Source organism: Anthonomus grandis, chromosome 6, assembly GCF_022605725.1.
Source record: "Anthonomus grandis grandis chromosome 6, icAntGran1.3, whole genome shotgun sequence".
NCBI lineage: Eukaryota > Metazoa > Arthropoda > Insecta > Coleoptera > Curculionidae > Anthonomus > Anthonomus grandis.
In genome coordinates, this window is record NC_065551.1 from 2,361,549 (window position 1) to 2,384,873 (window position 23,325).

Consider the following 23,325-nt stretch of genomic DNA (forward strand, 5'->3'; position numbering starts at 1 on the left):
TTTACCCCCGCAAGTCATCCAACTCACTTCACCCCAGCAAGAAACCTCGAAGTTTTCATTCCAGCAAGTAACCCCACCAGTATTCATCCCAGGAAGATGCTAACGTTGTTGTGCAATCTTTCACCGAATTACTTTCCCAAGATTTTTCTACCACATAACGAGATAATCACTTAATTAATATTTATAGATGACTACCTGTCTTACTACATAGGTACACTAATATTAAAGCAAGTATATGAAAATACACAAAGCTTTTGCTTACTAACTATACCACCGCAACTAGAAGGCATATTTTAGATTTGACGTTTCGCAATTTGGCGTTTCTTCAGCCAATCATTATACCAAGCTTTACTATATAGAGTGATTTAAAAGTAAGCGGTATCCTTTCGGGGACATTATTCTTGCATAAAAATGAGACACAAAGTTCCTTTTACCATGGGTCCGCAAATGCTTCGTTTCTAACATTGTTGTCTGTAGGGTGTTGAGTGAAAAATTCCATATTTCAATTGGACTAAAAAAAATTGCCAATAATTTTTTCCAAAATAAAAATTATTTCTGTAATCTCCAGTTTAGTTCTAATAAATATTGTTACATGCAGATTTTGCCCTAAGCATGTAACATGGGATTTCATATAAATTCGGGCAAAAGTTTATGGTTTTTGGTATCGGCTTGAAAGGGTTGTGTAATTTACAGTTTTATAAATGGAATTTGGGGTTTGATAGTAATGCAATTTATTTTTTTTTTAGGCTTAGCCTTAGCTTAAGCTTAGGGTTTGATTATTTTTAGGAATGTATTTACCTACCCTATCCTGTCAGCACACCTCTGTGGAGTTAGTCGTATTATGTTTCCTTAGTCCCTATTCATGTACCTGGTGTTGGGAACTTTCTGACCTTTGATTTGTTTGTCAAGAGTTTCTATGAGGCCGGTATATGTCTGGGGTATGGAGGGACTTCTAGAGAGTGCTGTTGTGCCACAGATTGCGCTATGAGTGGAGTAAATAAGACTCTACTCGACCTCTTTTAGATGGTGATCCGTTAGTGTAGGAAAACTTACAAATACTTTCTTCTATAGCGGAATCATGTTGGGTAAGGTATCCTAATTGATTTGAAATTGGCCTCCCCAGTTTTGCTTGCTATATTTCCCTTCAATTCTTCAAGTTGGGTTTTAGTGGATGGACGTGCCTTGGCATCTGGCTTCTAGCCCTACTAGCCGATTAACAGTCACTGTGATTGACAGTAATGACTATTGACACACTTGTTGTTGTGGAGGTTTGGCAGCGTTGCTGTTTCCCATTAAAGTTTGATTTCCATTTGGCGGATGACGGAGCGTCATAAATCAGGCAGAGCGACGTAAGAGGAAAATTGGAATTTCGTAGCCCCGTTGGGAAAATTTTGTTAGTTTTCCATGTTTTAGTATCCAGGCAGTATCATTTTGCTGTGGTATTGCGGAATTTCTATTTTGATAGAGTGAGGCTCCGCGTAGTTTGCACCAAGAGGCAGGGTTAGATCGTGTCGAAGAGAGAGAGAGTGACAAGTTCACTGCCAGTGTTACCTGTCACTGTCTGGTGAGTTGTCAGTTCCTTGTCCAGCCTGTAGCCATCCCGTTATTAGAAAGAACAGTCGACATTTTGTGGTTTTAAGGAAAATTTAAGTTCATCTTACCGGGAATTCGGTTGAATGGAAAAATATTCCTCCCAAGTTTTGGGGTTTAATTTGATGAACGTCTAGTGGGAAGTTGTAGCCGAGAGGATTTCGGACTGACCTGATGTTTTTGGATTTGGTCGGCTGCTCCCACACCATTTATGGGATTTTGAAATTTTCTAACCACAAAACGAGAGTCTAGGCCTCGCTCACCACCTTAGGTATGTAGCAACATGTTGGTAATTGCCATAGAATTGATTGCGTTTATTTTACTGATTTTTTTTTGTCCTCTATTTTAGAGGCCTCTCCTTTTTCTCATTCTCTCCTCTATTCTCTGGTCTCTTCCTATTCTCTGGTTTCTTTTGGTCATCCCAACACTGTTGGCAACCGGCTGAAGTGAGTCTCAACACAGCCTGGACTGAGCATTGTACTGTGGCTCTGCGATTTTGGATTGGAACTTGCCTGAAATCGACTTGCCCATGTGGTCGTTACCATGGTTGTAGCTGACTGGTTCCAGAGCTGTCAAGTTAAGCTACCTTAGCCAAAATACACAAGAGATTAAAGGACACGCAAGTTTTTGCACATTTTATTTTATTTTTCTCTTATTGAACGGTTTGATTTAGGGTTGGGGGTTGATTTACTAATTTGAATTTTATGGGTTTATTTTCTTTTATGTAAAACAAAAACGTTAAGAGGTTCTTGCTAAGTCTATTAACATTAACCTGAGGGTTTTCATTTGAGTCGAGCATCGACATAATTGATTTTGACATTGAGCCTGGATCACCTTGTAAGGGATCGGCTATTTGCTACAAATAACATATTTAGTCATAGTGTTGGTTGTTGGTTAATAGGTTTTATTGCACCAACATACCATTAATAGACTTTCAAATTCGAACCTTACCATTTAAAAGTTTTATTTAGATTAATGTGACTTGACTAGAGTTTGTAAAAGGTATTTTAGGGCCAGTGAGGTATTGTGAATTAGGCTCCAAACATATACTTCTTGTAAACAACACGTGATCACGTTTTGGATTTTCCCCTTGAACAGTAGTTCAGTGCGGATTTGTTTTTTCTTCTTACTAATTCCTCGCCTTAAGCATACCTCAAGTAACTCTTAATTCTTTTATCAATTTTTTTTATTTACTTAAAATTACTACAGTATTACATTTCGAATAATTATCTAAATTTAAATATCTCAGTGGAATTTAATTTTTCTATATAAATGGAAGTGACTATGTAAATTCTTGGATGATTATATCAATCTGGTGGACCTATGGATTGTTATTTGAGTTTTTCCCAAATTATTTTTAGCTTTTAGGATCGAGGTACAAGCATAAATATAGGTCATCATTTTCTTGATTAAGGGGGGCTTATATTACCATCATAATATATCAGGGTTTGGTGTAAAATATTTAAATCAAGTGGCGCTCTTATTAAAATTTCTCCCACTACCTTCTCCACTGTCTAAAAGCTGGCGGCCATCAAATCTCTGAATCTTTTAAAACAAAATTTGCTTGTCTAGACTTAGTAATTTTTTTGTGGTTGGATAGTAGGTATGACTCACACGGGTTGGAAATAAATTGGTTTGAACCGAGTTACGCGCTACAATATGATCTCGTGACTTTTTTCTGTTCGACAAACGGTTTTTGAGTAAAAAATTATAATGAATTTATCTGCATTTCCTTAAGTTCTAAAGATGATACCGTTTTTTCTTTATATGGCATTTTTCACTTTCAACACCCTGTATCTCAAAAACGAAGCATTTGCGGACCCATCTTAATAGGAACTTTTTGTCTTATTTTTATGCAAGGATTACGTCCCAGAAAGAAATGCCGCTTACTTTTGAACCACCCTGTATAGTGATGTGGTTTTTGTATTATGTAGTAATTGCGGCGGAATACAGTACAGTACTACTAGATACCTACCTCAGCGTTACAGCCAGCATTTTCAGTTGATGGTATGCATGCCCTATAGTTTGTGTTTTGGAGTGTGATGCTATCTTTAATATGATACAGGATATAATCAAACGTAGTCGTAGACATTCTATAGTAGTTAAAGAATTTCTCATCATGCTGCCGCAATTTCTCATGAAGTACATAAAACGCCCCAGTGATGTACCGTTCACGAATAAGCGGATGAATCCAAAATGCTTTGCATCGCCTACGCCTTCTAACGTACAAAAGCAGAAGAAGAAGTTGTCGGTTCAATCTAGCCATTCTCCTGGTTTGTTTTATTATTTAAAAACCGCAACTTCCACGACAGCTACAGAGCTGAAACTGAACCCGCGAAATTGGTTGCGGTGGACAGACGTTAGCCGTCACGTTAATTTAAAATCGGCCCGAAATTATCTCGTTCTCGTTGACGGTTCGGTGACGGCGGTGGTGGACAAACGCCCTTAGTCTCTATACCTATGTCTCGTCTCAGTGCACACAGGAAGTGGTATGATACGAGCATGAAATAAAATAAAAAAATAGGCAGTGCAAACCTTATAAATCAATTTACTAAATAATTCATGTAAAAAAAAAGATAAAATAAATGTTTAAATAAATATGTATTGTAGTGTAAAGCCAGCAGTATCAGCATTATTAAAATTTGTGAAGAGAACTGTTCCAAAGAAATTGTATGGCTCAAAGTCTTAATAAAATTTACATTGCATATCGCTCTCCATGTGTTTCTTGTAATGGGAACTGAAGAAAATTTAAAAAATCTTTTATTACTATGTTTCTCAGAACCATTTAAAATATACATACTCTTACATCAAGGAAATTTTCAGGAAAATTTTTAATTGTTGAATTGAAAATGAGAAGCCAGACATTTTGTAATATGTATTGATAATAAAGTTATAAATTAAATACTTGAAAAGAGAATTTTCTTCATTGAAATCAACTGAATTTGATTTTATTAAATACTAAAGATTGACAATACAAAAACATAATAGTAATAAATAAAATCAAATTTTCTTACCAGAAACCTGGAATTGATTGCTGCAAATCAATTTAAACATTACTCCCAATATTGAAAGAGAACTTTTTAGAAAAAAAGTCATGAATTTAAAATAGCATCCTTAAAACAAATACCAAACTCAACCCATGCTTGCATTCTTTGAAATGAAAAACAAACTCAAATGGTATGACAATGACAAATGATGTTCTATCAGTCAATGTCAACAACTGTCTGTCAGCTCCCTGTCAATTTTGCCAAGCAAGATGGCCGACATACGATTCCGATTTTCACCATAGCTTTGTGGCCGTTGCGGAGAGCAAGTAAGGCACACTCACAGTTTACTTTAATTTCGTTTAATCAAAAACTAAACTACAAAATAAACACATTTTTACGAACTTAATTACATGCGGTTTTCATTATTCTGTGTTTTGTGTCGAGAGTCTCGAGGATCGTGTATAGAGTCCCGAGGCGATTCTTGACAGTTCACAGCTGATCGATCCCCGCCGGCGTTGCCAAGCTTCATGCATCTGGGGCGCATGTTCACAGTATGTATATTCGCCACAGGGCTCCCCCCCAGTGAGGGACCCGGCGGTTGCGAACGATTCTGTTGAATTGCATTGGACAGCAAACGGTTGGCATATGAGTGTTCTTCTACTAGTTGATGTGACTGTGGCACATAAGCTGGTTTGAGTCGATCCATGGAAATTCGTTGTGGTTGGTTCCGAACATCTACTGTCAAGTACTTGTCATGACGCTCCAACACTCTAAAAGGGCCGGTATATGGTGGTGTCAGCGGAGGCTTCACTTTATCAGTACGGATGAACACATGAGTCGTCTTCTGCATGTCTGGGTGAACATATGCTGTGCGGTTTGAGTGGTTACTTGTAGGTACTGGCCGCAATGCTCCCATGGTCTGCCGAAGTCGCTGGACAAAGCTATGTTCATCAGGTGCCGCTGCAGCGGGGACGAGTAGCTGTCCGGGGAGGCAAACCGGAGTACCGTACACCAACTCTGAAGCTGTGCAATTGATATCTGGTTTAAAGGTGTTTCGAAGGCTCAGCATGACCAAAGGAAGGGCTTCTACCCATGATGTTGCATCGGCGGCGATTAAGGCAGCTTTTAGTGTTCGGTGAAAGCGTTCGATACACCCATTTGACTGTGGGTGGTAAGCAGTCGTCTTAATGTGTTGCACTCCAAGCAATGCATTAAGCTGGCGGAACAACTGGCTTTCAAATTGTCTGCCTCGATCCGTAGTTATCGTCGCTGGCACCCCAAAGCGAGAAATCCATGCCTCAAGCAGCTTCTGTGACACGACTTCTGCTGTTGTCTCTTGAATAGGGATAGCTTCAGGCCACCTGGTAAATCGGTCGATGATCGTAAGAAGGTACCGAAAGTTTTGGTTTATCGGCAGGGGGCCTACGATGTCGATGTGTATATGAGCGAATCGGTCATCAGGCATTCCTATCGGTGCAACAGGCGTCACGGTATGGCGTCCAATTTTAGCACGCTGACATTGGATGCATTCTCGGGACCATTGTTTCACTTGGCGGTTCATGTTACGCCATACAAAGCGCTCAGAGATCATTCGCAATGTAGCAGCATACCCCGGGTGGGACTGGGTGTGGAATTTTAGGAAAACATCCCTCTGGAACGGAGCTGGCACGTAGACTCGTATACGACCATCCTGGGCTGAGCAATAAAGCGGTTGCTGACTGTCCGGTAGAATCATGTGTTGAAGGTGTAATGAGCTAGCTGGGTCGTTCAGTACCTGCTGCAAACTCTCATCTTGAGTTTGCGCTTCAGCCAACCGGTCAAAGTCGATGGTAATGGGCGCTATGATGGCGTCTATTTCAGGTCTCGAGAGGCAATCGGCAACGATGTTGTCTGCACCTTGGATATGACGGATATCACTCGAGAATTGACCAATAAATTCTAGTTGGCGGATTTGTCGTGGAGACTGTCTATCATGGCGCTGCTGAAAGGCATATGTTAGAGGTTTGTGGTCGGTATAGATGACAAACTGTCTGCCCTCCAAAAAATGGCGGAAATGATGAATACCACTGAATATGGCCAGTAGCTCACGGTCATAGGTGCTGTAGTTTCGTTCAGTTCCAGAAAGCTTCCGTGAAAAGAAGGCAATAGGCTGCATGTGCCCCCCTTTAAGCTGTTGCAAGACGCCACCGATGGCACAATCCGAGGCATCAACTGACATGTTTAGTTGACAATTCGGTGCTGGGAAAACCAGCTGGCTAGAAGATGCCAACAGTTCTTTGACTCTGGTAAAGGTGGCTGCTGCTTCTGGCGTTAAAGTCAGCTCCTGCTGCTTCTTTTTCTGCTTAGATAGTAGCTGGGTTAATGGCATGAGCTCGTTTGCAGCGTTTGGAAGCCAACGCCTCTAAAAGTTGAGCATGCCCATAAAACGCCGCAGCTGTCGATAAGACGTGGGCTGTGGAAAGTCACGGCTGGCGCTGACTTTAGCCTGTAGTGGTCGAACACCGCTTGAAGAGATTGTGACGCCTAGAAAGTTAGCTTCACGTACCCGGAATTTTGACTTGTCCTTGTTGATAAGGAGGCCGTTAGCCTCTAAGATTCGAAGTACTGATGCTAGATGTCGCTCGTGCTCTGCTTCTGTCTCCGACGCAACCAAAATGTCGTCAATATACACGTACACATACGAGCATTCTCGAAAGAGGTGGTCGAGGTACCTCTGTAAAGTCTGAGCTGCATTACGCAAGCCAAATGGCATCTGGAGGAATTCGTATAGGCCAAAGGGTGTTATTACGGCTGTTTTCTGCACATCTTGCGGGCGGACTGGGATCTGGTAGAAAGCGCGTACAAGGTCGATAGTTGAGAAATATTGCTTACCATGCAACTGATTTGCAAAGTCCTGGATGTGCGGCACTGGATAACGATCTGGTTTTGTTATGGCGTTCAGACGGCGGAAATCTCCGCAAGCACGCCATTGCCCGTTAGCTTTTTGAACCATATGGAGCGGACTGGCCCATGAAGACTTTGATGGTCGGATAATGCCTGCTTCCATCAGCTCGTTGAATTCAGCGCGTGCAGCTTGCAATCGGTCTGGTGGTAATCTGCGTGACTTCGAGAAAACTGGCGCACCTTGCGTTTCGATGTAATGCTGAACTCTTTCAGGGTCATCTAGAGCCCCAGCTGGGCGATTATACGGATGCGCGGTAGACAGTCCCACTTCTGGCATGTTAACATGGCGAGAAACACAAATGATGTTTGGAATCTCTGGACTTACAAGGCGCTTGTTTTTCATGTCCACAGTAATGCCATGATGGAAGAGGAAGTCAGCTCCCAGGATAGCTGTAGTGACATCAGCGACGACGAATGTCCATGTGACTGGTTTGCCGAGTCCCAAGTTTAAAGTAAGCTGCTTCTGCCCGTAGGTTCGGATGCAAGAACCGGTGGCAGAATAAAGGCATACGGAACTGGGTTGAGTCGCTGAGCCCATCCTACGAGGGAGTACACTTAAGTCTGCGCCTGTATCGATCAGGAATTGGAGCTGGAGAGAGCTGTCTGTTATAAACAGGCGACGTGGCCTATGAGGGGCTGCAGTTGTCGCCACTACTGCACCCCTTGGTCGTTTTTTGTAAAGGTGCATGGCGGTCTGCACTTCTTTGCTAGAGCCCCAAATCTCTGATGATAATAACAGAGGCTGTGGGTGGGTGAGCTGTTGGAGGCTTTAACCTGTTGCGCCTGTTGCGTTTGCTCATTGGCAGCTACTTTCTTAGATAAAGCGCTCACCTGGTCGCTTAACGCAGCCACTGTTCTGTCTAGGGCGGGGCCTTCACTGATCGGCATGACGGGAAAGCTAACGCTACGCATGTAACTATCTGCCTTTTTGGCTAATTCCTCCATATCGCCATCAAGTATGGATATGACGCCTCGAACTTGTGGTGGTAGACGATCCAACCATAAGTTTTTAAGCACCTGTGCACTAATACTTCCCAGAGCTAAAGCTTGCATTTTATGGATAAGCTGCGTCGGTTTAAGGTCACCCAAGGTCATTTCCATTAAGCGGTGTATCCTTTCATCGGGGCCAATGCCGTATCTATCGAGAAGACGTGCTTTCAGGTCTTCATAGGCCCTACCTGTTGTTGGATTTCTTAGAAGGTCTGCCACCTCAGAAAGAACCTCGCTATTTAAACTAGCCACCGTATGGTCGAATTTGCAATTGTCTGCGGTTATTTTAGCTTGTCGAAACTGTGCTTCTAATCGGAGAAACCACAGTTCCGGTTCTGTACGCCAGAATTCTGGTGCTTTTATTCCTACCCGGGCTATTATGGACGAGTCATCAGCTTGGACGGGCACAGCAGAGGCTTGAGATGACAATGGTTGATCTGTGTCAGGCATAATGTCGTTGTTTCGTGAATGTTAGGTCCGTGAACGAAGCGAAAAATCGGTCAAAGCACTAAAGAAACTTAGGCACGAGGTCGCATAACCTAAGCGGGCACTTTGCACTTTTACTGTCGTCGGGGTCACCAATGTGGCCGTTGCGGAGAGCAAGTAAGGCACACTCACAGTTTACTTTAATTTCGTTTAATCAAAAACTAAACTACAAAATAAACACATTTTTACGAACTTAATTACATGCGGTTTTCATTATTCTGTGTTTTGTGTCGAGAGTCTCGAGGATCGTGTATAGAGTCCCGAGGCGATTCTTGACAGTTCACAGCTGATCGATCCCCGCCGGCGTTGCCAAGCTTCATGCATCTGGGGCGCATGTTCACAGTATGTATATTCGCCACAGCTTCATAGATGTGGTACCAGCTAGGGTTAACATACGTCATCGTATTGATTTCTGCCCTAGGAGACGAGAGCTTATAGAGCGGGGCGCAAATAGTAATAAAGTAAGGATGTGCAATAACATATGAGTGTTGCTATAAAGTAAGAATGACTATGTTAATAACAAAACACAAGACGCAGCAGATTTGTGCGCAAATTTAACAAAATTGTATTTTAGAACAGTTTTTCGATCAGTTAAAGTTAATGACAAGAAGCAAAAAAAGCAAACGAGAGGTAGAAAGACATTTGTTCTAGAGGATGGATAAAAATATATACTTCGCCGGAAATTGCACAATTTATTTTTTCAAAATGAAGTGTCAACCCTAAAGAAAATCAAGGCTAAAGTAGATGCTGTTGATTATTTACCCAAAATATCTTTTGGAGTTTTAAAGCGAACATTACGCGATTTCAACTTTTTGTATTTAAAGCGAAATCGGAAAAGCTTTTTAATCGAAAAAGATGATAGTGTGTTGTGGTCAAGAAAATTTTTAAAACAAATACGTGATCATAGGCTTATGGAGGGAGTAAAATATATTATACTGACGAGACTTCGTTAAATGAAGGACACACTTGCTTAAAAGTATTGCCGAACTTAAATGTAACAAGTTCACGGCAAGCATTTCTTGACGGGTTTTTGACAGGCTTGAAATCTCCTTCCGGTAAGGGCCGTCGGCTCATTATTATCCACATAGATAGTAACTCCGGATTTTTGGATGGCGGTCTTAACGTTCTAAAAAAAGTGCCGACTATCATGAAGATATGAAAAGTGACGTATTTGAAAAGTGGTTTTTGTCAATATTATCATATACAGAGTGTCCTGAAAGTAATGGGACATAGAACAACAGTAGATTCCTTACGTCAAAATGATGTGATCAACTTGCCTTATCCTAACTTTAATGGTAACTGAAATACAGGGCGTCAAAGTTTTATTTGATTTATCGTTTTCTTAGGCTCATAGGTCCTGAACCAATTGACATACTGACATAAAATTTAAAACATACGAGTCTTTTAAAAAGAAAATATAAAATTTCGTATACAGCTTCCGTGTTTTCCGTAGAGGACGCTCGTTGCGTTAGTTTTTACTTTTAGAACCCCTAACTTTTTTTCAGTCCCGTATATCTGTTTGAAAAGTATCAAAATAAGTCCCTTTTTTAATTTTACATATAAAGTCGGGAGGAGCATTTTGGACATTTTTGGACGGCATGCAAGACGCCGGTATTATATACCAAACCATAAATTATTCCAAAGAATTTATAGCCGACTAGAAAAATTTCAGCAGAAAATTCCGCGTTAAGTACGAGGCGAATAGCGGCAGCTACGGGTGTAAGAAACCATGTGTTGGTAAAGTACTTCAGAAAGAAGACCTCTATCCATACCATGGCGCGCCAGCGCATTTTTCTCGACAGGTACGCAATTACCTTAACGAACAATATCCCGAAAGTTCGATTGGCCGTGGAGGACCTTTGCTTTGGCCTGCGCGTAGTCCAGACTTAAACCCCATAGACTTCTTGTATTTGGGAATATTTGAAATCAGTTGTTCAAATAATCTATATGAACTAAATGTAAAAATTGTGAATACTGTAAATATGTTAAAAAATAATAAGGTACTTCTTTTTAAAATACGACAATCATTTGTTAAACGTGTTTCAAAATGCATTGCAGCTAATGTAGGACATTTTGAACAGTTGTTATGCTAACGTTATTTGTATATTTCTTTGTTTATTATTGTTTTTGAAATAAGAATTAACAAAAAAGTCGTAATATATATTTTTTTATTTAGTGACTATTCTAATTTTACATAAATATCAATAATCTTAGTTAATACCTACTAGTTATTACCTTACCTTTTATTTTATTTAGGATTGCGTTGCTAAAAATCTAGTAAATTTAAGTCATTCACATATATGAAAACCTAAAAGTGCGATTATTTCAAAAATGGTTGCTCCTAGCGACTTTAAAAATGTATACATTTTTTACGTAATATTAAAAAAGTAAATTATTTTGTTACTTTTCAAACCAATCTAGGGGATTTAAAAATGTAAAAACTAACGCAACCAGCGTCCTCTACCGAAAACACGAAAACTGTATACGAAATTTAATTTTTCTTTTTAAAAGACTCGTATGTTCTAAATTTCATGTCAGTATACACACATATCTAGGAGGTTGATAAAGTTATGATGAAGAAACGATTTTTTGTTAAGATTTTAACACCCTTGTAGCTCAAGTTTAGGACGTAGCTTTATTTGAGCTTTTCTGTTTAAAATTACCGAATAATTAACACCCTTAAAGATCAGCATCTTATTCTGTAACACCCTGTATAATTTTACCCTAATATGTTTGTTCATCAAAATTCTTCAAAAAAAAAAAACATGTCGCGGCGTTTGTGTTGTCGCATCTTTTATTGTTTATATCGCTAACAAACCATACCTGTATAAATAATAAAATATTTAAGTACTCTTGACCTTGTGTTTATTATGAGAAATAAAAGGCTTTATAGGTTCATTATCAAGTTTACCTTGTATTAAGTAAGTACGTCATTACTGTCCTTAATTATATGATTTGTATAGATTATACTTCCTTTAATGAAATAAAGATTATTGTCTTCAAAGAATGTCATGTTATTTTGTTTCTTTTGGTTTGAAACACAAAATTGTAATTACCCTTACTGTATATTGTTTGCTGTACTTTATTGCATTTGTAGAGAAAATTGTGGAATAAGTACCTGGGCGGAGTCGATGCAGATTCAAAATCATCATATAAAAAGACTCACAAGCAATCTAATCTGAGGGGACTTGGTCAACGAAGTTCTACCGTTGGAAACATTTATTATCAACTTCTAATCAGCAGACTTTTAACTTTTCACTTGCCTTGACTATTTACCATTGAATCGTCCAGATAAACAACACTGACTCTATCAGGAAAGTCGGACCCTTTTTAAAGACTCACGGAATACTTAGTAGTGCTTGGAAAAATGTTGCTCTATTGTTGATGATATCACCAATAAATAAAGTGTCAGTCAAAGCAAGCAGGTACATAAAATCAATACAGTACTGTACGATATGGTACAGTCGAGATCTCCGGAGCTACGATTGCAGACATCGCCCCCAATGTTTAACATACTACTTACTGAAACACCGCCCAATTTGACACGCTGAGTTCTGACTTTTAAATATGATTCTATCAACTCCAAGAAGTTATAACATTGTAAAAAGAATTTTTTTTTTAAGAAAATGTGATCCATGCAGTAGAATGCATTGCTTATCACATGAAATGACTACTATACTCAAGGCTGTCAAAGCCTAAAATAGACCTTCCCAATCTTCTTGGAGTTTTAATGACTTGGTGTAATCAAAAACTGTCCCCAGAATTACATTTTATACAGTTCAGTTTTACGTTATAATTTGATTTGATTCCGTTAAAATAAATATCTTAAGTTTGGACTTACTGCGAGCAAAAAAAATATTGTATAAGTACAAAAATACTTTATCGAAATTTACACATCAACCTTCAGAGCGTCGGAGTCTGAATTGAGTAAGTCTCTGTCAAAAAGCGCATTGAAGGACATGTGCAGGAAGAAAAGAAGTCTTAAAAAAATATTTACTTCGAGGTGGCATGGCCTTCAGAAAATTAGTTCAAGAAGTGTACTTATACTATCATCAATAGGGAAACTTTCAATTTAATAGAAAAGAGAAATAAATGTTTATTCGATAAATGTGTATTTGTAGTTGGTAATCTTATAATACAATTGTAAGTAAATTATTATAATGAAAGTGTACACATGGTCAGTAACCATAGATCATTTTCATTCGGTAGAAGAGACATCAACAAAATATTTCTGAAAGATCTTATGCCCAAGTCAACACATCAACCATCGAGGCGTCAGAGTCTGAATTGAGTAGGATTTCTGTTGACAAGCGCTTCGTAGGACTTGTGTAGGTAAAGGGTGAAAAGACAAAGTCATAATTTGAAAAAATGCTTACTGGCTCTATTTTTCCAGAAAATGGATAAATTAACTTAAACGACCGGGACATATTAATTCACAAAACTGACAATAATATATTACAGAAACTAATAGCCAAACGAATTAATCTCTACACGTGAGTGTATAGCAGTCCTAATCTCTGTCTCCACTTTTTCCTTATGCAATACAATAAAATAAAGAAATATTCTGATAACAATTCGTTATGGTTTGATGGTTTGCATCTTTTGTGGTCTATTGTCAGTTTTCGTTACAGTCGGGTAGCTGCCCATCATACATGGATAACCTAGTTAAAACATGTCAAATGTTCAATAAACGACAACAAGAAATAATTAGTAGGCTGCCTGGTTGCACTCTTGCTTATCTATATCCTAACTTATTAGGAATAATATGAAACTATTCAATGAGACAAACGATATGCATTGTTAGTATCCTAACTTAAATTTATCAATCAATAATAAATATGAACGAAAACCAAAAGTTTTCCGAAAATATTCATGGCATCCTAGCATTAGCATTTCAACTTATCTTATGACATGTCTTATTAAATATAGCGATCTCTAACTTATGATTTATTAGGCTCATCTTCTATCTTGGATTCGGAGCTAACATCAATATTATATATACCTCTTTAACGAGCCTTTGGGATCTTCTACAAGAAAATGATCATGATCTGGAACAATCTTCTTGCTTTTGCTAGATCTTGCAAGTAGGTCTAGTAATTTTTTCGTCTATTTTAAAGTTCATAAACGTGTTTTTTCTCTTCAGCTGTCTCATTTCTGTGAGCTTGATGTTTTCTTTTTACCCAGTCCCTAATCTCACTGGGGATGGTGTTTCATGGAACTCCCAGTGCAGGTTGCGGTCATCAGACCGCAACCTGGTAAGGTGCCGTAGAAGCTTTCCTTGCTAAATAGTCGGCTTTTTCATTTTCTGGCATACCTGTCTGTGAAACTCATATAAGCCTAACTGAGTTGCGAGCTCCTGAGGTTTTCAGTTCTATGAGGCATTTTCAAACCAGCTTTGATGTAACCATAGGGTTCGATAGGGCTCTTAGGGTGGCTCGGCTATCTGTTATTATTAGGATCTGCTTATTAGTGTATTCTCTAGCACATTCTAGTATCGCAAAATTTTCTGTCTGAAAAACTGTGGTATGTCTTCCAAGTGGAGGAGACGTTTCATGCTTAGGTTTTTCTCCAAAAAATTATTCCAGCCCCGTTCCCTTGTCGGTCTTGGATTTATCTGTGTACCAAATTAGATCTCCGTCTGGTTTGCGGTTGCTGTCATTCCATTGTTTTCTTATTGGATATTCAACTTTAAAAGGTATGCGGAGGCAATTCTTTGAAATCATGTGATCCGAAATAATTTCTGATTTGTTTGCCTCACAAATTCTTGTTATTCCTTGATGTCCTATCAGGTTAGCTTGACTGTTTTTTTTTATTTTTCTTGAATCACCAGGTGAACTGGTGGGAAGTTAAGAAGGGCTTCCCTGGATGCGGTTGGTGCAGATTCCATGGCTACTATTTTACTATTATACCTAGACATGCAAGCCTTTGTATTTTGCTTAACTAAAGTCTTGCATTTACTTGCAGGGTTTTTGGTCTCCACGTCAGTGCAGCATAAGTTATAGTGGGCACCACTACTCCAGTATAGATCCAGTGTGTCATTTTGTGCTGTAACCTCCATGTTTCCCCAAGCCTGCTTTTGGTCATCAATAAAATTAATTCCGATCGCTTGGTGACAAAGTAACTAAGATGTTCGTCCAAGTCTAACTTGGAATCTAAGATAACCCCCAGGTATTTTAGCTCTCGCAACATAGGAATTTCTTGATCATGCAAGAATAGTGGTCCAAGATGTCAATCTTTTGTCTTTTGGTAAATGGTACAATTGCGGAATTAATGGGACTGATCTTAAGACCTTCCCTCTCTGTCCAGTTTTTGACGATGTTCAGAGCAGTTTGCATTTTTTTCTCACACTTGTATTAAATTTTCTTTATCCTTCCTTTAAATATCGCCAAGTCATCTGCGTATCTTAAAGCTCTAAAGCTTTTTTCACTTAGTTTTAGTAGCAGCATGTTCATCACCATGCATCGCAGGATGAGCGACAGAACTCCTCCCTGTTTCATTCAGCATCTTTATGTCCTGATTCTGAGCAAATATTCTATCCACCTGCATGATTTCACGTCTATTCCAAGTACTCCTGTGGTCCTTGTAATAGTCAAAATTTCCTTGAATATCCAGGAAGGCAGCTACCTACCTATGTACGAGCCTATGCAGCGCCGTCTCTGTAGATTTGCCTGCGCTGTATGCACATTGGTCTTGCAGCAGAATGTTTTAACTAATGCTCCGTCCCTAATGTGTCTGTCGAGCAGTTTTTTTAGTGTTTTCAGAAGACATGACAAGACTTATCGGTCTGAAAGCCGTTTAATTTTTAAAGATAATTTGCTTGGCTTGGAAATAGTCAGTTTTTCCGGGATTGGGTATAGAAGCAGCTCATACCGGCCTCTATATCATAGGTATATATCCATAAGCTAGACTGGCCCTTAATATCTCAGTTTATTTATTAATACATCTCTTCTTGTCCTTCTTGCATCATTGCTGGAATGGTTTTATCTGGGCCAGCAGATTTGTAGGGCTCAAATGAGTTAATGGCCTATTCGGTCTTCTAAAATGTCGAAACTTTTTTGGCAGCTTCCCACTTCGAGCTTAACCACTCGACAAGCTTTATACTGATGTCGTCCTGTACTGTCCTGATTGCCAGTTATATTGTCTTTTATAGCGCTCCCAGGAAAATGTACCCAAAAAAGTTCAGTGATTCTTTTTTTTCGTGCTCCTCTTTTTATTTGTTATTCTTACTGCTACTAGGTCCCTAGAACAAAAGAGAGTCATAGGCAGTTTGGAATAATTGGAAGTTATTCTTAACAAAAATAGGGGTTCTTGGTCTTCGCTGGACCTATTATAGATAAATGTTGTCGACACTCCTAAGATCTCTTATTACTTGCTTGTTGATCCAAGGCTCTCAAATTAGGGATTGGCCTAATTTGAGACATGAGCATTAACATTGGTTAAGGGACTCCATTGCACTGCCGAGTGCAGCAGATGCCGCCCTACTACGGTGCAGGTTGATCTGCACGACCTTCATCTTTGGTTTTCAGAAACTGAACCGGATTCCGGCTGGTTGACGCCCTCTGGCGTACTCTCTAGTTTATTTTCTCTCCAAGTTTCTCCTGAACCAGCCTACCTTGTTACTGGCTCAGGAATGTTTTTCCAGGTGCCTATGGTCCGTTACCGCCATTTTTATCCCCGCCAGAGTGTCTCTACAGGTGCCAGTCAGCATGTTGGCGCTCCTGGGCCGCGTTGACACTTGTTTAGTTCACGACGGAGTATACGAGTCTGAGTCTCTTGCGTCCCTGTTGCGCCTTTTCAGTTGGGCACTGCTTTGGCTTTTCAGCTGTGCCGGCCAAAATTTTCTCTTCGTATGCGCCTTTTTAAAGTTTCGGAGACCTTAGCATTAACTAGTCCGATCTTATTGATTCTTGAGTCAGTTTTTCTACCTTTCTCTTCTCTTGGACGGTCCGCAGGTTACTCCGCCCCCTGTCCAAAAGATCACCAAAGGTTTATTTACAATTTCCAGCAATATCCTTAACTCTTGTGGGGCAGTTTATATTGAATATCCTGAAACCACTTTTTATTAGATTTCTGTTTTTTATAAAAATTGTCTGATATTGAAAGTCTTTAATAGAGTGGCACATATGCTAACGGCAAGCTGCCGTTAGCATATGTGCCACAGTCATCACAGTGTATCAGTCTGGAGAGCACTAATTGGTGATGGATTGGCATACATTATTTTAGAGATGCTTCCGTTTTAAATTGTTGGCGGCATCCAGTTTGGGGTGCTTATTTAAAGCGCAGTTGTAAGAACCTTTAACTGGCAAATCGGTTCTCATATAAACAAAAAGGATGTAAAGAAATTGAACACAAAATAAAAAAAAAACAAAATAAGTCTCAATTAACAATACTATGTATTATTAACAAAATCTGTCTGGAAATCTCTAGGAAGTAATGCTTGCATTTTTTAAATGTGATACGGCATATATAACAAATTTTCAATGAGAATTTTCCAAACAAGTACATGTGAAACATTATAGTTTGACGCGATTTTCTTAGCACTAGTTTCGGGCTTCTCCTCAATTTCATGTAAAATTCCTTCAAGTTCCGGTGTTCTTACTGTTTGATAGACTCCTTTAACGCTGTGGTCTACATTTCGTGGGCGTACAAGCAAAGCCGTATAAGTCCATAAAAGTGAATTGTGAGAAAAATGGAAAAAAGATTTTAATTTGCCTGTAAAAGTTGTTTTTGAATATGTGATATTTTAAAGCTGTAGAGATGATTTGTTAGCTTTTTTTCAATGATAATTTATCAGTAAAACATCTATATCATCTAAGTTTTTTTTTATTTTACGTTTTTTACATACATGTTGGACTTAAATTTTTTTTCTGATAAATTTATTTATTTTGTTGGACATAAGTGATTAATGGTAAATCATCGTCATCATCACTACTGTCCTACTGATTCGGCCAAGTGTTCTGGTGCATTTGTGGATGTTGGCAAAGAATTGTACCATCCATGGAATTCGGCCGGAATTATATTGTTATGGCACAGTTTTAGAAGATCCTCTTTCTTCTTTTCAGGGATTGGCAGTTGCTTGCTGTATAATGCTTTTAAGACCTTCGGAAAAGTTGGGGTTTTTCCCCTATCAAAAACTGAAGTCCCTACACAGTTTAAAACTAGCGAATAAAAATCTAATAAAAATGAAACAGATAATTATTTGCTGTAACTGTAAAATGCATTTTAACTCTAAATATCCAAAATTTAAGAAGTTCTATCTACTTACCTTTCGGTGTAGCATCGCGCTGTTCCCCAACCCTTTCATAAAACCTGGACACGTTAGACCCTATTATTCTATTATAACTAATAGAGTTTTCATCACTACTTCTTCTCTGGTTTAGTGTATTATTACACGCCATAAACACAAGTTTTTTCCCTCTGGAAGACATACTGACCAACCGCCACAAACAACAAAATAATGTAAACTGCCGGCAAATAAAATAACACAAGTACGCGTAAATATTTACTTAAATGGATTTACAGGTTTTTTCCTGTTTAAACTTGTCTCATGCTCCTAATAAAAATCGCTTAAGTGCACATAACTGATTTTTTTTGTTCAAAATTAAAATATTTTGGACTTAGGCAAATACATGTGGCCTATATCTTTTAAAGTATGGGGAAAATGTACTTAAATGATTGTTGACTTGATGAGAAATCATCGCGCGGACTTAGTGGTACGAAAAACTCACGTTCGTCAAAAAGTGGACTTAAAGGGGATTTGCTTGTACGACTACGATTTAATGTTCCGAAAGTTTCATTCCATTTTTCAATACCATCATTCCAAGATTCACAATTATGTTTTAGCTATAATGTATCTTCCTTTAGTGAGGGTTCTTAAATTATAGAAATCTAGTCAATAAATTCAACTATAGTGTTTTTATACAGTACAGTATTTTCTTACCTTGATTTTCAAAAATTTCAATTTTCCTTTTTTTGTTATCTACATTCTCGTTAGAATCGCTCGGTCTTTTGCTGCTTTTTACCGTATCACCACAAAGAAATTTACTGTTTTCAACGCTATTTGGTACTTTTCCTTTTGCTTTTTGAGATTCACCAGTGATACTCTGGGCTTTTTTTATTGGTGGAACAATCTGGAACATATCGCTTTCCCGGTGGAACTAAGTGCAAATTATAAAGTTTTGAGAAAATCATGTTTTAATATTTTTTTAGATATCTATGTTAATTTTTTGTTAAATAATTTAGCAGAATTTTGTTGCAAATAATTTCGAGGTTAAGAATAATCTTAATAAATAATTCTGCATAATCCTTTTCACTTTTTTTGGAAAATCCTCATTTCTACCCCCCTCTTTTTAAAGTCTCCTTCCAATTACGTCATTGTTTCTCTAGAATCTATTTATGTAATAATACTTCTGACAAAATTTGATGAGAAGATCAAATTTAAGTCTGCAATTTTATGATCACAATTTCAAAAAATAGGTACAGAAATAATGTTTTACTACTAAAGAAAAAACAAAAAAGAAAGTAGAGTGGTTTATTAAACAACAAATTAAATATAAAAGTATTTTAGTACCTACTAAGAAAGGCAAAAAAAGTTTAAAACAAGGGAACAAAGAATTTATAGTTCTAAAACTTAAACTAAAAAAAAATAACTTACTAAAAATATTAAAATAACGTATTAAAAAACGATTCATAATAATTGGGAATAATATTCGCCGTCAAAAGACTTTGCAAATCTATTCTTTTATTGTCAGCTATTGGCATTTTTGCGACGTAAGCTGGTTTTCTAATGATATTTTTAATATTGTTTGCCTCTAGAGAGCGCCTTGATCCGATATTTCTGCTTTTGGCTTGCTTTCAGTTCGTTTCCTTATAACTGGTTTTGTAGAAATATACATCACTATCTTTTACAAAGCGTATTATTTTTATCTCTGAAATTTTAATTTGTTCCCCGTTATCGTTTTTCTGGCAATTAAAACCTATGTCAGAATTCAATTTCTTGATATCAACAAAATCTTTAAAACCTAATTCTTTCACATTTAGAGGATTGCCTTTCTTTTTTGAAGCCCGGATTAGTGGAACAAGTTGGTGAGGAACATAAATAGGTCCGGCTTTCTTAGCTCTATTTACTGATTTCTCGATTATGCTATGAATAGTGTCTCCTTCGTTCTGAGTGTGGCCCCTTATAAGGTATTTGTGAGTGATGGAACTGATGGGAAGTGTTTGAACGGCATACAGATACATTGCAAAAACATAGCTGAAATAAAATACGATATTAAAGTATTTATTAGTTATTATAAAAAAATACCGGTTCTTCTGCTGACCACAGCAGTTATCTAAGTAGAACACTATATCGGCACCAGGTCTCTTATTTGCAATTTCTTCAATAAACATAAGAACGCATGAGCCAATTTCAATAGCACCTCGTTGTCTAAGACCTTCGTGCCAGAAAAAGCATATCGTATTGTCATTACTTACGTCGGTTACCTATAAAAACCATTCTATTATTAAACAAAATCATATCAACAATTTTATTATTATTACCGTAAAATTATAGCAATTAAGCCTGGATTTATAGAAAAAATGCAGATGATTGTCCCATTGGAACAGGCAATACTGCCTGTTCAGTCATAGACTGCAAAAATTGTGTTTGAACCTTCTTCCTTAACTTTTTCTTATCCGCATCCTTTTCAACTCTATTTAATTTTTTTTCCTCTTGATGATTGATGTAAGCATTTTCTAGCCGCTTCTTATCTTCTCCAAAGGCATTCTGGTATCCCTCACATAAGTCGCACATATATTTTTTTGGAAAAAAAAATCCAATATTAAAATTTGTGTTAAATATTCGCGAATATAAATCGTAGTTTGCTGCTGGTCTTTCAGCTTCACTGCGCTCTTTGGTGTAATTTCTGTGCATTTCAGAAATAGTTAACTCTCCCGGAATAAATTCTCTTGTTGTATTTTGCCTCTGGTAGTGACTTTCTACTCGCGGAATTGAGTCAATATGTTTTTTAACAGACTCAATGATTTCTTCATCTGTTTTTCTGTGATTACCATGGCGGCCACGTTTATCTTCAGGGATGATACCAGAATTTGTAGCACGTGCCTGAACTACAGTTCGCAATGCGCGCTCAGTTATTCCAAACGTATTCATTAAAAACTTTTTACACACGCGATGTTTTTTTCCATTATCCCATAACTAAAACCCACAATTCGGTTTTCTAGGTCTTTCCGATACTACACGGCGATACTTTAATTCCAATGGAGCTACACAAGAGGCTAGAAAATCTCTTTGTTGTTGCAGAGTGGACAAATTCCAATAGTCTTTAAAAAACTGAATTCTATGTTCCTCCGTAAATTTTAAGGAACATTTCAACGTACATTTATCCGGGCATGGTGGTCCAATTACTTTCTCTTTTACAACTTTTCCAGTTCTTGACACATAGCTTTTACCACTATTTTTTAATAACTTGGCCTCGTTAAATTAAAAATGAAACATCAAAGCGCATTTTATTTCTATTTATATAAACTTATGTAGTAATTTTACAAATAGTAATAGGCGAACACTAATAATGAAAGTAACTTAACTTAAAATACATCTACTTTAGGTTTTAAATCAACAAATTTAACAGAAAAAAAGTAGAAAAAAACAAAAATTTTGAAATTAAAGATTTTTTTTTCGTTAATTGTAGGATTAAAGATGATCTCCTTTTTGACATTGTGATAAAGCTAGAGAACCTAAAAATGAACAAAGTCATGTACAAAAATCTTGGAATAGTTATATATTATTACATTTGTCAAAAGCTTGTGTGTAGCAACAGAAAAGATCGGTCAATATTTAAATTAATCTCTGGGATTTTTTTAGGCCTATTTTACTTTTCTGATTTCGACAAAAATAGCACGGTATATATTTATTTAAAAAAAAATATTACAGGCATAAACAATTTAGGTTTTATTATTAATTTAGGGCAACAAGAATTAACTTATCAATAGAGTAAATAATAATAAATTGGATATTTTTAAGATATTTAGTAAAATAAAATTGGTGGTATATAAATATTTTCCAAAATTATTCAAGGCTAAACTCTACTTATTAGATTTTATCCTTAAATTGCATTGGTACTATTTTCTTCATTAGAAAATTAGAATTTTTGTGCGCTAAAGTGATATAGACCCACAAATTTTACAAAGAAGACCGTCTCAAATTGAATTGTTACCATATAGCAACACATTATATAATTAAATTTAACTTATATTTCCAGAAAAACTGTCTCAAATCGAAATGTTACCATGTAGCATGCATTAGATATAGAAATATTACTTACTTTTTCGGACTAAAACGACACAAATCGAAATATCACAATTTTCCTCGATTATATTGAAATATATTATAGTCACTTTTCGTTTTGCGACGTTTTTACTGTAAAAAATATCACAAAATGTAACAATATTTTACGAAAATGTACGATATCATCTACACAAATGTCACGACGCGACTGAATTGGTACGGTCTTCCACACTATTGACGGGCGAATACCGAGAAGTGTCGAATGATCCTAGTGACATCTAGCAGCTATTATTCAAAATTAATTTGTGTCGGTTTTGCTGGTAAAATAGGACGGTTTTTTAACCCTTGATTGCATGATTTTATTGCGGGTGGAAAAAAAATATATTTAGGAAAAAAAATAATGAAACTATGTAATAGATGATCATAAAAAAGGTTTTTATTAGTTTTTTTTGTTTTTTAACAAAATTTGTTTTGTTGCAAATTTGCAACAGCATGGAAAAATGAAAAATTACGCTTTTAGGAGAAAAAAAGCCTAATTACAATGAAAAGAATAAAAACAGTTTTTATCTTTTGTATTACATAAATAAACACCACACTTATCGCATTTGAAGTGGGTAAAACCATTACAGCCCGGCAATTTGCATCTTTGTCGTGCAATATCATACTTGACCCAATGGGAAACGTTATCCATTCGAACGTCTTTGGAAGGAACATGTTGCATAGGCCCTCGTTGTCTTTTCGCTGCTACCTCTTTTTCAACTGATGAGGAAGGTCTGCCTTTCTTTTTAATTTTTAAGCTGTCTATGAGACATAACGTCTCTGCAACCTGCAGCCATTGATTAAACTCATTAGTTTTTCCTTTTATTTTATTGACTTTTTCTGACAAAAGCCAAGCATTTATAACCGTTACATCGACAAAATGAAAAAATATCCTAAGGTACCACTTTTTGGATTTTAGAGGAATCCTATATCTTCCAACGTGGCTGTCTAACATATCCACCCCTCCCATATGTTGGTTATATTCTGATATAATATTTGGACAAG

The 23,325-nt window shown here is 37.3% G+C and overlaps 2 protein-coding genes across 2 annotated transcripts in view; one reads left to right on the forward strand and one right to left on the reverse strand.

Annotated features, from left to right (window-relative positions):
- Positions 1-23,325, forward strand: part of LOC126737588 (exportin-6-A-like) — a 320,333-nt gene that overhangs the window by 149,729 nt on the left and 147,279 nt on the right. The window lies entirely within an intron of this gene.
- On the reverse strand, positions 8,172-8,960 carry LOC126737554 (uncharacterized). The gene has a single exon (XM_050442482.1). It carries the CDS (start codon positions 8,958-8,960, stop codon positions 8,172-8,174), a length of 789 nt encoding a protein of 262 aa, XP_050298439.1.

Bases quoted from the DNA above. Each gene is read 5' to 3' on its own strand.
- LOC126737554 (XM_050442482.1), bottom strand. From the start codon at position 8,960: ATGCCTGACACAGATCAACCATTGTCATCTCAAGCCTCTGCTGTGCCC.